The sequence below is a fragment of the Sminthopsis crassicaudata genome, chromosome 4 (genome assembly GCF_048593235.1).
Source record: "Sminthopsis crassicaudata isolate SCR6 chromosome 4, ASM4859323v1, whole genome shotgun sequence".
In the NCBI taxonomy this organism is placed as follows: Eukaryota; Metazoa; Chordata; class Mammalia; order Dasyuromorphia; family Dasyuridae; genus Sminthopsis; species Sminthopsis crassicaudata.
Window position 1 is genome coordinate 58768394 of NC_133620.1, and position 13281 is coordinate 58781674.

The following is a 13281-nucleotide window of genomic DNA, read 5'->3' on the forward strand; positions in this document are numbered from 1 at the left end:
GACTCCACTATGTTGGTTTCACAGCTGTGGGCTTAAACAATGGTGATGAAAAATATTTATACAGTGTTTGTACGGTCAATCATCCTTGAAGTAAGATGTCAGTCTTTGCTCCTTTCTAAACATTTCCCTAGTTGGAAGGATGAGTTGTAAAGACACTCCAGAAGGAGAGGCTGTGGCTGAAAAAAATTCGTATCCATAAGAGTTACAAATGAACTTTGTTTTTTTTTATATTCCAAAAAATCATAGGTTGTTTCTTTATTGGAATATGAAGCATATTTGCAGAAATTTTTTAAAAATAGAGTTATTTTAGTAAATAGAAGCCAGCTTGGACTAGAGAGTGATAAGAACTCAGAAGTACAACCAGGTTTAGCCACTGACTTGTGGTGTGAACTTGGGAAAATTATTTTATTTCTCTAGACTGGATTTTTTTCACTTAATAATCTTTTTTTTCTACTCTGTTCAGGGTTGTTGCAAAGATCAAATTATGTGATATATATTGGAAGAGCTGTATAAATACAAAGTAGTCATTATTTCAAGGACCTGTGACTTCAGCCATTTGACAACTTCCTATTTGAGAGACTGATAATGTCCATGTCTATCTATATCTATATTTTCTCTACATGTCTATATATACATACAGATACACATGATACATGTACATGCACATAATACACATATGTACAGATGCACACTTATACATGTATTGACACATACACATGATTCAAAAGACATGGCAAGATCCTTTTTTTTGCAAGGAAAATCTCTTTGTTATATTCAGTTTTCATGAATCAGTTGGGGAAGGCCTCTCTCTTCTCAGGTATAAGTGACAATGTGACTCAGAAATTTAGTTAAGGTAGTGACCCCATTTTGGAATTCTAACTCATTCTTGATGCCCAAGTCATAATGTAACCCTTCTGGATAAACAATACAAACTCAGTGGTTGAAGTTTGTTATAAGATTTGTTTCTGATGTGCAGTATAAACTAGGACAAGGAACTCTTCATCTTTCTACTTGGAATATCAGGTTCTATGAACAAGGAAAAAAAAAGATGTGTTCTCATAAGGGAACTGATTCTTCCCATTCTTCCAAAATTTTAATTAATCAGGGAAGACACAGAAGATATATACTTATACCAGTGCTCACTCTCCAGTCCCCACCCCCACCCCTTCCCAAACTCTATAAAGTGGTCTAGGTATCACAAGTAGATGAACTTTTACTATGGTTGAATATAATCTTCTGATTTAGAAGAGTAGTCAAGTATGAATAGTTCTAGTAGGTGTGCCCTTGTTCATTCATATACAGATAGACTGATATACATATATACATATATGTGTATATATATGTGTGTGTGTGTGTGTGTGTGTGTGTGTGTGTATCTTTAGATGGCTTTTTGAGTGTTTCTGGCCAAAGAATAAATAATTAGAAAATATAAGAAAGTATATTATTGATTATCAAGAGAAATTCTGCAAAATTTAAGAGAAGAAAGGGCTGGGGTAACCAAGAAAGGTCCCATGGAAAAAAGTTGGCATTTGGGATGAGCTGGAAAAAGAGATTCAGATCTAGATCTTAAACAAGAACCAAGTTATGGGAGGAAAGGATGCAGGATGTCTCCCTTTTCAGAAGAAACCTTTCAATTGCATAGACATACATAGTCAAAAAAGTGAGTTTGTGGAGTTTGTGGAGGCCACAGAGAATCTTTGCATTAGAGTTAGCATTACAGGTGAGAAAAGTCTTTACTTGGTCAGAAACCATTCTGCTAGAAGCAGCAATAGTATTGCTAAGTAGGGATAAATGCAGATCCTCTTTTCCATCTTTCCTTTTTAGTTATTAGATTATATTCTCCCTAAATAGACCTGAAACTTCTATGCTAAGCAAAGATGAGTTTTGAAAAGCATCTTTCCCGGAAACACTTTCTTAAGTGCCTCTTTTACTCTGATGATGTTACAGTAAGGGCATTGCCAAGTGTCAGTATGAATATATGCATTTACATATGAAATGAAAGGGAAAAATATTATGTTCAATGGAAAAGACACTGGCTTTGGAATCAGAGAACCTGAGTTCAAATCAATTATTTACAATGTCAAGCAAGTTGCCTATCTTGCCTCAGTTTACTTCTTTATAAATGAGGAAATTGGACTCAAGCATTTCTAAGATTTCTTCCAGATCTAAGTCTATGATCCTGAGAACAATATATTTATTTATCCATCCATCCATCCATCCATTTATTTATTTAATTGTTTATTTGTTTATTTATTTTTGTTTTAGTTGAAATCAAAGCCAGTGGCAAGGTCTATGTGGAGATAATTAATCCAAGGAAATAAAAAATAAATAAGCAAACAAACCCTTGATGTAATGGGGAATGTACTGAATTTAAAGGCAGGACTTGGTTTGAATTTGGGTTCTGTCATTTACTGCTGTGTGATATTGACAAATCACAACTCCTATGAGTCTAACAGACCTTATAAAATAACATATATATATTATATATAATAACTTATAAAATAAGTTAGTTGACATAAAAATCTTCTCAGGTCTCTTTCAGCCTTAAATCATTTTATCTATGAATTGTTTACTCAAATGTTCAATTCAATTAATCAAATATTCTTTGAATATATACTATGTACAAGATGTTGTGTTAAGCATCGAGGACTAAAAGATAGCAGATACGACCCTTGCCTTCAAGAAGTGTATAGCTTATTGAGGAGGAAGCAGATTAAAAACAAAAGGCATACAAAAATCTACAAGACAAATTCAAATACATTAAGTCTATAGGAAAGGTGTGAATTTCTAGAGAACTTTGAGAAGGGAGATCTCTAACTAAGAGGAATCAGTAAAAGCTAACTTCTCTTTATTTTGGATATCTTGACTTGCCCTATGATTATTCTGAGGCTTGTTAAATACTGCTCAGTTCAGTGTCCCAAAGAATGAGATGTCCTGTCATATATTATAGGATGTGAGCATCTTTGGGCAGGAAGTTCTAAAGACTAATATGAATTAAAGCTGTTTTCTCTGGAAAGCTGTTTAGTACATCAGACCAAAGTTAGAAAATGAAGTATTTAGCCCCGTATCTTTTCCTACCCTTCATTCAAATTGAGTGTGAGGTCTGATAAAACTGTTTATTACAGAGAAGGGTCCCTCCAGTGTCCAACATTTGCAAATTTCTGTAATGTTTACATTTCCTCTTTGCTTCTAAAGATATTGTACCCGATCATGGTATTTTATGTCAGGAAAGAAAAACAAGGAGCTAACAGTTTGGAATGAGTGAGCAAAGACAGACATGCTATGTAACTGAAGGTCTGTCCCTGCTGCCCACTGGTCTTCTCTTTCCATTACACCTTGTCCCATGAAGAATGTTTGCCAGAAGGAGAATTGCTGGGATGTCTTTATTTACATGCTTTTTTCCCCCTCATACCCAAATTCATCTAGAGGGGTGTTATGATCTGTTAAAACAACAACAGTAACAGCAAACACACAACAAGGATTTCACTCAGAGCTACTGCCAGAATATTTCAAGACATCATAGTTGTTTGCTCCCTTCTCCATTTCCCCCCCCCATCTCAGGGGAAACTAGTGGTTTATGGTAGCTAGCCAGTGGAATTTGGATTAACAACAGGTTTGCTTCAAAGGAAAACTGAGGGACTACACTTGTAATTCTGGGAACAGACATAAAAAGTCTCATTAAGCACTAATTAAGTGACTGAAATTCAAAAGAACAAGAGAGAATAGGGTTAAATGGCAGCACAGAGGAATTGGAATTTTACCTGAGGAAGAAATTCCTGCAATAAGGAATACAAATTGCTGGAACTTCTTCCTTGGGTGAAGCTGTGCAGTCTCCCTTTTAGGAGGCTCTAAAAGAAATTCATCTCAGTGGCGAGGGGGAATAAGGATAAACCAACTAAAAAGCAGAGTAACCTCTGAAGTTCTTTTCTAGATCTTTGCTTTATAAGTGAATCTTCTAGTTTGGATTGTGACACCTGTCATCCAAACTCAGAACACCTGGAGAGACTTGAACTGCCTTGTTATCACAATCAGGGTGACAGTACCACAGATGCCAGCAGACCTAAGGATGGTACCAGCCTCTCTCCTTTTTTGAGAGTCTTGTAAAAGTAGGAAAACCAAGATTTAGGGGCTGGTGTTAAATAGACCTATTTTAATAATAACTCCAGAGCTGAGTTTTAGAAGGGACAGTGAGAGATCCAGATGAGACTTCTTTGGGGCATAATAACATAGCTTTGAGAAGTTACCTGATGTGTCCGTGTGAGGATCCCCTTGCGTGTTAGACGCATTTGGACAAAATCTTCTATATTAGGCTATATCTCAAATAATCAGAGAACTTAGCAATATTATGTGGACTGAAGCACTATTTAGTGATGAGGCTGGACCACAAAGTCAGAGACAGCAGCATCCCTGATAACACCTTCTGAATCTCTTAGCCATGCTTAGATGTCAAAGGTCATGGGACCCTTGCACTCAGGGGTCACAGTATCCTGACAAGCATGACAAATAGATCCATTGACTGAGGATTGAGAAGAATGCCTGCAGTACATTATAAATGGGAAAACATTGCACTTGCTTTCGTTGCTAAAAGATGGCACTTTCCCAAAGACATTAAAGGAGATAGGGTTGCCACTTTTATATTACTTCCCTTTATTCTTCTAAGTGATGGAGTAGATGATGGTTCTTTGTGGAATATTTGAGAACATATTAGAAATGGGAAATGGACATTAGTTGAAAAAGCACTGAACTAGGAATTAGGAGGGAGACAGTTAAATGGTTGAGAGGATAGAGCACTGGACCTAGAGTCAAGAGGACCCGAATTCAAAATCAGCCTCAGGCATCCCTAGGTCTGTGACCTTAATCTAGTGAAGGAAATAGCAAACCATTCTCATACCTTTGCCAAGGAAAACTCCATCTGATTCTTATGACTAAAATATAACATGGAACCAGGAGGCTTCAATTCTCTCTTGGATCACCTACTTATTAGTAGTACAAATACAGCCAAGACATAGCATCTCTGTGGTAGTTTTCTTGCCTGTACTATGGAGATAATTATACCTATTTTGCTTACCTCTTAAAGTTGCTGTGAAGAAAAATGAGATAATAGACAGGTATAAACTGTAAACTTGGGGATAGGTGTAAGATATAAGATTAAAACAAAGTCTTCACTTGGTAGAAATATATTCAAGACTAAGAAAACCACTATTACTCTTGGGTTATTGAAGTTTATTCTAATAGTTATAATAGATTTGCATAGATAAAGAATACTCAATAAATGTTTGTTGAATGAATGAATGAGAGAATAATTAACTGAGAATCCTATTCAAATTCAATTCAACTGGAACCATTTACAGCTACACTTATTGTCATAACACTGCCAAGACCGCCTTACTTATATGTTGAACAAATGTTTAGTTACTTGCCTGGAATTTTCTCTTGGTGGTTTGCTATTTGGGGAGAGGCAGACCTTTGGGAATGGAATCCAAAGTCTGGTTCAGCAGGCTAAATGTATGATTTGGGTTTTGATAGCTTACTGAGTTGTAAATCTCCAAGAGATCTATGGGATAAGTGGCTGGGCTTCATGACTGGCCCCTTGCAGTAGGTTTGTCAGTAGTGTTAGCACAGCTGGTATTCTGCTCAGCTTGACACATCCATCATTCCTGACTTGAGCTGGGTGGGGGATGTGGGGTTGGGTGTACACTAATCACTGCCTATAGACCTGCAAGATGGAAGACTGGATAATTGGCTTGCCAGGTTTCCAAAAGTGAATTACTGAAAGAGGTTGAGACTAAAGGCAATTGTAGACATAGGTAGTACTTGGGAAAGTCTCAGCCTTCACACTCTCAGAGACCTATTTTGAAGAGATCTGTTACTCTTTCTTGGGAGACTTAGAATCTCCTATTTGCCCAGAGTTAGCTTAGTTTGATATTGATAAGAGTATCTCAGATAACTTCAATCTGTTTTTTGTTGTTGTTTTAAAGTTCTATGATTCCCTTTTGTATTTAAGCCATTTCATTTCTCCTTAAATAAATTTCTTTGCTGAATCCTTTCTTGTAACAAAGAAAAAAACCTTTAAGCAAATCAGATACTGTAATCACTGATATATACAAATTCCACACCCATGGTCCTTCATCTTTCTACTAAGAGAAGGGAGGTATGTTTCCTCAGCAGTTTTTTAGGATCAAGATTGTTAGTTGTAATTCTCCCAAATAAGATTGTCTTGTAATATTGTTATTATTTATATTGTCACAGTATCAAGGAAATCTCCAAATGGGGTCATGGAGTCAGAGTCAACTGAAAAATGACTGAACAGTAAATACTGTCACAGAGGAAATTAGGGGGGCTTCTAATGTGCTCCCCTTGAGGGTGCTGTTCAAGCTTTGACTGTGCATTGGACCCAGTCCAATAAATCAGGGTTCGTCAGTTCATTACTCTTAAACATTATTGTGGTTGTTGTGAATGGTGTTCTCTTGATTTTATTTCTTTAGTCTCCACTATTTTGTTTAAGTATTTCCATATTTTCAAATTCCTTATAATCATTGTATCATTTATTATTTTAAGGGGTGGAAGGTAGGGCAGAGATGTGTCTTCTGTGCTTTCTTCATGCAGGGAAATCCTAGTATGAATTCCTTCTTCACCCTCTATCCTCCTTCATGCACCAATTCAGATTGAAATTTCAACTTTTAATTGACAATTTTAGAGAGCTGTTTAGAAGACTAAGGGGTTAAGTGATTTTCCCAGATCACCTATCTAGTATGCTTATTTCTAGAGAATCCTTGTCCATCAAATCACCTTCATGAAACCCAATATGACATCACTAGGGCTTGAATATTGGTCTTCTTGATTCTAGAACTGACTTTTTATCAACTAAATTATGTTGTCTCTCTCGTAATTTCTTATCTTGTAGCAATATTCTTTATTTTCTGTGCTACCAATTATTCAACTGTTTCCCAGTCAATTAGGTACTTATTTTTTCTGTCTAAAGAAGCTTTAGTTATTATTCCAGTAGAATGGATCCTGGAATCCTTGTTTATTGAAAAGTGAGAATCCCATGCTGTTTCCAAGAGGCTATGGAGTGAAAACTAAACAAAGTCAAATTTTCAGTGGGAATAAATCCTAGCTCTTTCCTCTTCCTCCTCTATCTCAAGAGGTCAGGTTGAATCTGCCAGGTTTTTGAATCCCATAAATGAAAATATATGTATTACAGGTATGTCTGATTTGGTTGAGGCTCTACCCCTGACTATCCTGGGATATAATCTCACAAATGACTAAATGATATCTATTTGAATCCAAGACAAATTATTCAACATCACAGTAGTTACAAGGCTATGCTCTAATCACTGATGCCAGTGAGATCAAATTTGATAAGTTCTATATATACATAAAACATTTTCTAGATATATTATTAAAAAAGAGATGTCATATTCATCATAGAGGATTGGAATGCTAAAGAAGGAAATCAAAAGATAATTGGAATAACAGGCAAGTTTAGCCTTGAGTAAAAAATGGAACAGGGCAGAGGTCAATATAGGTTTTTCAAAATAATTCATGGTCATACCAAAAACTCTTTTTTATCAAACCAAAAGACTACTCTACACATAGATATCATCAGATGGTCTATATAGACATCAAGGTGATTTTATACTTTACAGCCAAGGTAGAGAAGCTTTCATACAGTCAGTTGAAACAAGACTTGGAGCTGTCTGTGGCTCAGATCATGAACTTCTTATTGAAAAATTCAGATTTAAATTTAAGAAAGTAGGTAAAATCATTGAATCATATGGACATGACCAAAACAATATCCCTTGCGAATATAACATGGAGTTGATGAACAGATTTAAGAAATTAAATATAGTAGTTAGAGAGGCTGAAAATTGTGTTTAGAGATTCATAATATTATTTAGGAGACAGCAGTGGAAGCAGCAACAACAACAAATTCCATAGAAAAAAAAGAGCAAGAAAACAAAATGACTGCCTGATGAAGCTTTACAAATAGCTGAGAAAAAATTGAAAACTAAATGAGAAAGGGAAAGCTATATCCAATTGAATGCAGAATTCCAGAGAATTGCAAAGAGATATAAGGCTTTCTTAAATGAGCAATGCAAAGCAATAGAAAAAGCACAATAGAATGGGAAAGACAAGAGATCTCTTCAAGAAAATTTGAGATATCAAGATATATTTGATATCCAGATATTAAAATTGAAATATTTTATATGCATGTAAAATAAGCATGATAGACTTAACAGAAGAAAAAGAGATTAAGAAGAAATGACAAAGAATATATTAAAGAATTATATAAGAAAGATTTTAATATTACTGATAACCATGATGGTTACTCATTTAGGATTTCTGTTCTGGAGAATGAAGTCAAGTGGAGCTTAGGAAGTATTGCTAACAAGACTAGTGGAGGTGATGTAATTTCAAATGAACTATTTAAAACCCTAAAAAGATGAAGCTGTCAAAATTCTGCACTCAATATGCTAGCAAATTAGTGGCCCTTAGATTGGAAAAGATCACTTCATGTTCCAATCCTAAACAAACTCAATCCAATGCCAGGGAATGTTCAAATTACTGAACAATTGGCTTGTTTGATATTTCAGGAAGGTTATACTTAAGATTTTACAATCTAAGCTTCAGCAATATGTGAACCAAGAATTACTGTATTTTCAAAGAGGTAAAAAAACTGGAAACCAAAAATGTCAACATTCTCTGGATTGTGGACATAATAAGGGGGTTCCAGATAAACAGTTACATCTACTTCATACAGCCTTTTATTGTAAATTATAACAAAATATGGCAAATCCTCAAAGAGATGGGGATATTGGATCATGTTCCTTGCCTTTTGAAGATGAAAAAGGAAAGTTAGAAATGAGTTTAGAAAAACAAATGGGTTTAAGATTGGAAAAGGAATATAACAAGGTTGTATATTGACACATTATTTATTTAAATTAAATTAAATTAATTTATTTATTAAAAAGCTGGAATTAAGGTCATCAGAACTATCAGCAATCTCAGATATGCAGATAATATCACTTTGATGGCAGAAAGTGAAGAGGAATTAAGAAGCCTCCTCTTGAAGGTGAAAGAGGGTAATGTAAAAGCTTGCTTGAAACTGAACATCAAATCCCTCCCAAAACAAAACAAAACAACTGAGATCTTGACAACTGGTCTCTTCACTTTCTGTCAAAAAGAGGCAAAAGAAATGGAAGTAATGTCTGATTTTACATTCTTGGGTTCAAAAATACCAGACATGACTGAATGATTCAAGAACAATAGCCCTAGTTTTGCTTCTTTCTGTTTTGGGCAAGTTAAAATGTCTCATCCTTTTTGCTCTAAATAATCCTCGTAGATCATCAATTATGTCCTTCTGACCACAGGTGGCCACAAGCTTTTATGCATAACTGATTAGTAACAGGGAATTCTTGCTGTTCATGTTTGGTTTTGGAAGGCTAGAAAGTAAGTAGTAGATCAGGGTTGCATCTCCTTATGTGAAGTCACTTAAACTTTCTTAAGCTCAAATGAAGTACAGAATCAGAAAAATGGAGTAAGAGAATAGTCATAGAATGTAATTGCTTTTAGGAAAGTGACTTTTTTGTTTGTCCTTGTATCCCTCATGGCTAGCAGAGTGCCATGTAATTAGTAGGCACTTAATACATGTTTGTTGGATTGGATATGTAAAGAGGAATTAGTGGAATCCTTATATCCTTTACTCTTTTCTCTTTCAGATGATCAGCTGAATTCAGAGGAGAAGAAAAAGAGAAAGCAGAGGAGAAACAGAACCACCTTCAACAGCAGTCAGTTGCAGGCATTAGAAAGAGTCTTTGAGAGGACACACTACCCTGATGCTTTTGTACGGGAAGACCTTGCCCGCAGGGTGAACCTCACTGAAGCCAGAGTTCAGGTAACCAAATGCTTGCAGAAATCCAGACATTAGTCTTTGGAAAAACAAATTCCTGAACCAGAAATAGCACCTTGAGATTCCAGAAGGGTTGGAATATTGCCTTAAAAACAATCCAAAGATCTCCCTAGTCTTCCTCTTGATAAGAACATGGACAAGCAGTTTAATTTCTTAGAAATAAGATGGGCTAGAACTTAGCAGTTTGGTTGAGGAAATAAGAGGAGGTAAAGGAAGGAATCATGAAACTATATCATAATAACAAATAGGTCAATGGATTATGGGTCCAAGGTTTTCTTAGAGTAAGAATTCTATGCTTTAGAAAGTTATCTGATTGGAAACAGAGAAAGTCCTCCATGACCTTCCATGACAATCAGAATGGGATGGGTCCCTCAAGTAGCCCTTTTAGTCTGGGTAAGATGAAAAGATCTGGTCATAAAAACTAGACTTAAAAAAAAAAAAAGTTATCTGTAGTTGAGAGAGGTAGGTAATTTGCTCATAGATTCACAGCTATCAAGTGCCAGAGTTAGGATTTGAATCCATGTCTTTCTGTATCTGAATCAACATTTTCTTAGTTAATTACAATTTTCTAAGTCCTTCAAAAAAAAAAAAAAGGTAAAAATTGAAATAGTCTCAATGGTCAAGAAGCTTGCATCTTTTTGGAAGGGAAGCAACATACACACAATAAATATAGACTATATATTTTAAAAAGCAAAAAGAAATTTGGGATGGGGAATACTAGCATTGGAGAAAATCAGGAAATACCTCAGTTAGACTCTGAATGAAAGTAGGTGTTTCAAGAGGTGGTGGTAAAGATAGACAACATTTTAGGCAAGGGAGACAGCCTTTACAAAGACATAACATGAAAAATCATGTATATAAGGAACAACAGGTAGGTCAGTTTGGTAGAAACCTGAGCTTATATTTATACAGCACTTTAGCACAGACAGTATTATTTACCTTTATCCCCTTCTAATGAGATAATTAGGGCAAGAGCAAATGGGGAAAAAGCATCTCAGACTAGTAAATCCTTCAAACATGAAGGCAACAAATCTTACTGCTGTAGAATCTCTGAGTTGGAAACAGATTACTAAACTTTAAGAAAATGGGCAAGGTTGCTTAATGCAATCTGTGATTCAAATAAGATTCTCTAGGACAAATGCCTCTTTCAAGAGAGTGATTTGTGCTTGTCCTGTAAACCAAAATATACAAGGAGGTTTTATGTCTTCCCAAGTCTGGCTATGATACACACATATATACATACACAATTATTCTGATGAGGTGGATAGGGGCAGGTTCTTGAGAAGGAAGGGCTGAGAGGTATAGAGGGTGATGACATGACCAAAACTGCTTTTTCTGCCCTCAAAAAACTCAAGTGTAAATATTTCTTTTTGGTCTGTAAATGATGTATTTGAAGTGACATGCAGGCAAGATTACATTGAACTAGAGTTAAACAGAGGAATCTTGGAGGAAATTCAATCCAACCCTCCTCTTTAATAGATGATAAAAGTGAGATACAGGGAAATTTAAATGACCCAGGGCCATAGGTCAAATTTGAATCCAGATCCTTCTGCTTCCAAAGTATTATGTTTTATATTATACCATACAAGGTTATATACCCTCAAGGGCAGGGTTTGTATTTTATAATTCTTTTAAATTCCCAATCATATATAGTATTATCAATATCATGATGCTATCTCATGTTTATAGGATATTTTAAGTTCACAAGATACTTTGTAGCTCCATAATATATATTGCAACACACATTAAGACCTGCTACATGCAAAACACTGTGCTAAAGACTGGAGGAGAAATCAAGTTTAGAAAAGACATAGTTCCTGCCCTCAGGTTTAAAGTCTAGTAAGGTGAAAATAAACATATATATATATATATATATATATATATATATATATATATATATATATACACATATACATATATATATATGTATATATATACATATATATGTGTGTGTATTCATGTATATGATATACATATATGGATATGATATACATATATAGAAACACATGTATATGGAAGAAATATAGAAAAACAGAGAAAGAGACAGAGAGACAAAGAGACAGAGGTCACACACATATACACACATACACAGAGAAAATACTATAATATATTACAACATTGCATGACAAATGCACCAGAGTAATAGAATGAAGTGTGATATGGGATATAAGAAGAAAGCAAATTACTTCTACAGGTTCAGATAAGGCTTCCTGGAGGAAGAAGAATTTGAAATGGGCTTTAAAGGTTAGAAATATGTTCCAAAGGTGAAGATAGCTGGGAAGGCATTCCAAGAATTGGGGAAAACCAGTACAAAAGTGGACATTATGGAAGAAAGAGATGCTTAATGAATGTTGGTTCAATTGAAAATACTTCGGGGTGAATGATTTCCCTCAGGATAAATATGCAAATATTCTTCCGGAGAACTGGAGGACTAGGTAACAGGCCCATTTGAAAAGTTAACATTCATGATCACATGCTTTCTTTATTTCTATGTACAACTTCAACTATATGCTTAGCACTATACCTAGTACAAGAGATGCGTAGACAGAATCAAATTGACTCCATGATAATACGGAACTTAGATTCTACTCCGTGTTCTCATCTAAGCAGCCCCAAGGGATATAACCCTAACTTATAGTAAAGTAGAAGTGATGGGTAACAACTAAATGCATCTTCTTCCAGGTCTATTTTGAAAAGAGTTGATATTGACAGTATTTCTGAAAAAAATGGAAAGTAACAAAGCAAGGTATTTCAGAGGTAGAGGGATTACTAGGGGCTCCTCCAATCATATCAAAAAGGCAAAAACCCATTCTACATTGGGCTGGTCCTCCTCTATCCTCCTCCTGCTCTCCCCCATCTAAGTTTTAGTCATTGCCAGAAGAGCAGAACACATATTCCATTATTAATAGCCACTAAAAGAGCAGGATGAAACCGTTAGCCAAGCTGTTATGTGTGTGGAAGCCAGAACATCTTTGCTTGTAAAGAAGCTCAGTACTTAGCCCTAAAATACACATCAAGACATGAAAGGAGGAAAAACTGTTTGGTTTGGATTCACCTTCAATAATTTAGAGATGTTTCTTTAATCACTTAGAGGGGCATTCAGGAAGTATTATGAAATGAATATTGTATTTCAGAGACACAGAGTGGTTATGAGGAAGAAAAATAAGAGCTCTGTGTATGTAAAAATTCCTGAGATAACCCTGATCAAGATTCTACCATTGGTTGGCATTCAACAAGAGAGAGATGTATGCTGGTTATTTGCAGGAAGGAAAGACAGAGTACAAATAATTCTATAATTCAAAAAGCAGCAGAACTGCCTCAAAGCCAATAAATTGAGTGACAAGCATTTATTAATCCCCTAGGAAGTG

At 35.3% G+C, this 13281-nt stretch overlaps 1 protein-coding gene across 2 annotated transcripts in view; it reads left to right on the forward strand.

Annotated features, from left to right (window-relative positions):
- PRRX1 (paired related homeobox 1) overlaps positions 1–13281 on the forward strand; it is an 86969-nt gene that overhangs the window by 60094 nt on the left and 13594 nt on the right. For both annotated transcript variants that reach the window (XM_074308331.1, XM_074308330.1), the window contains exon 2: positions 9723–9898. In XM_074308331.1, the coding sequence (XP_074164432.1) occupies positions 9723–9898 (176 nt within the window). The remainder of the gene's footprint in view (positions 1–9722; positions 9899–13281) is intronic.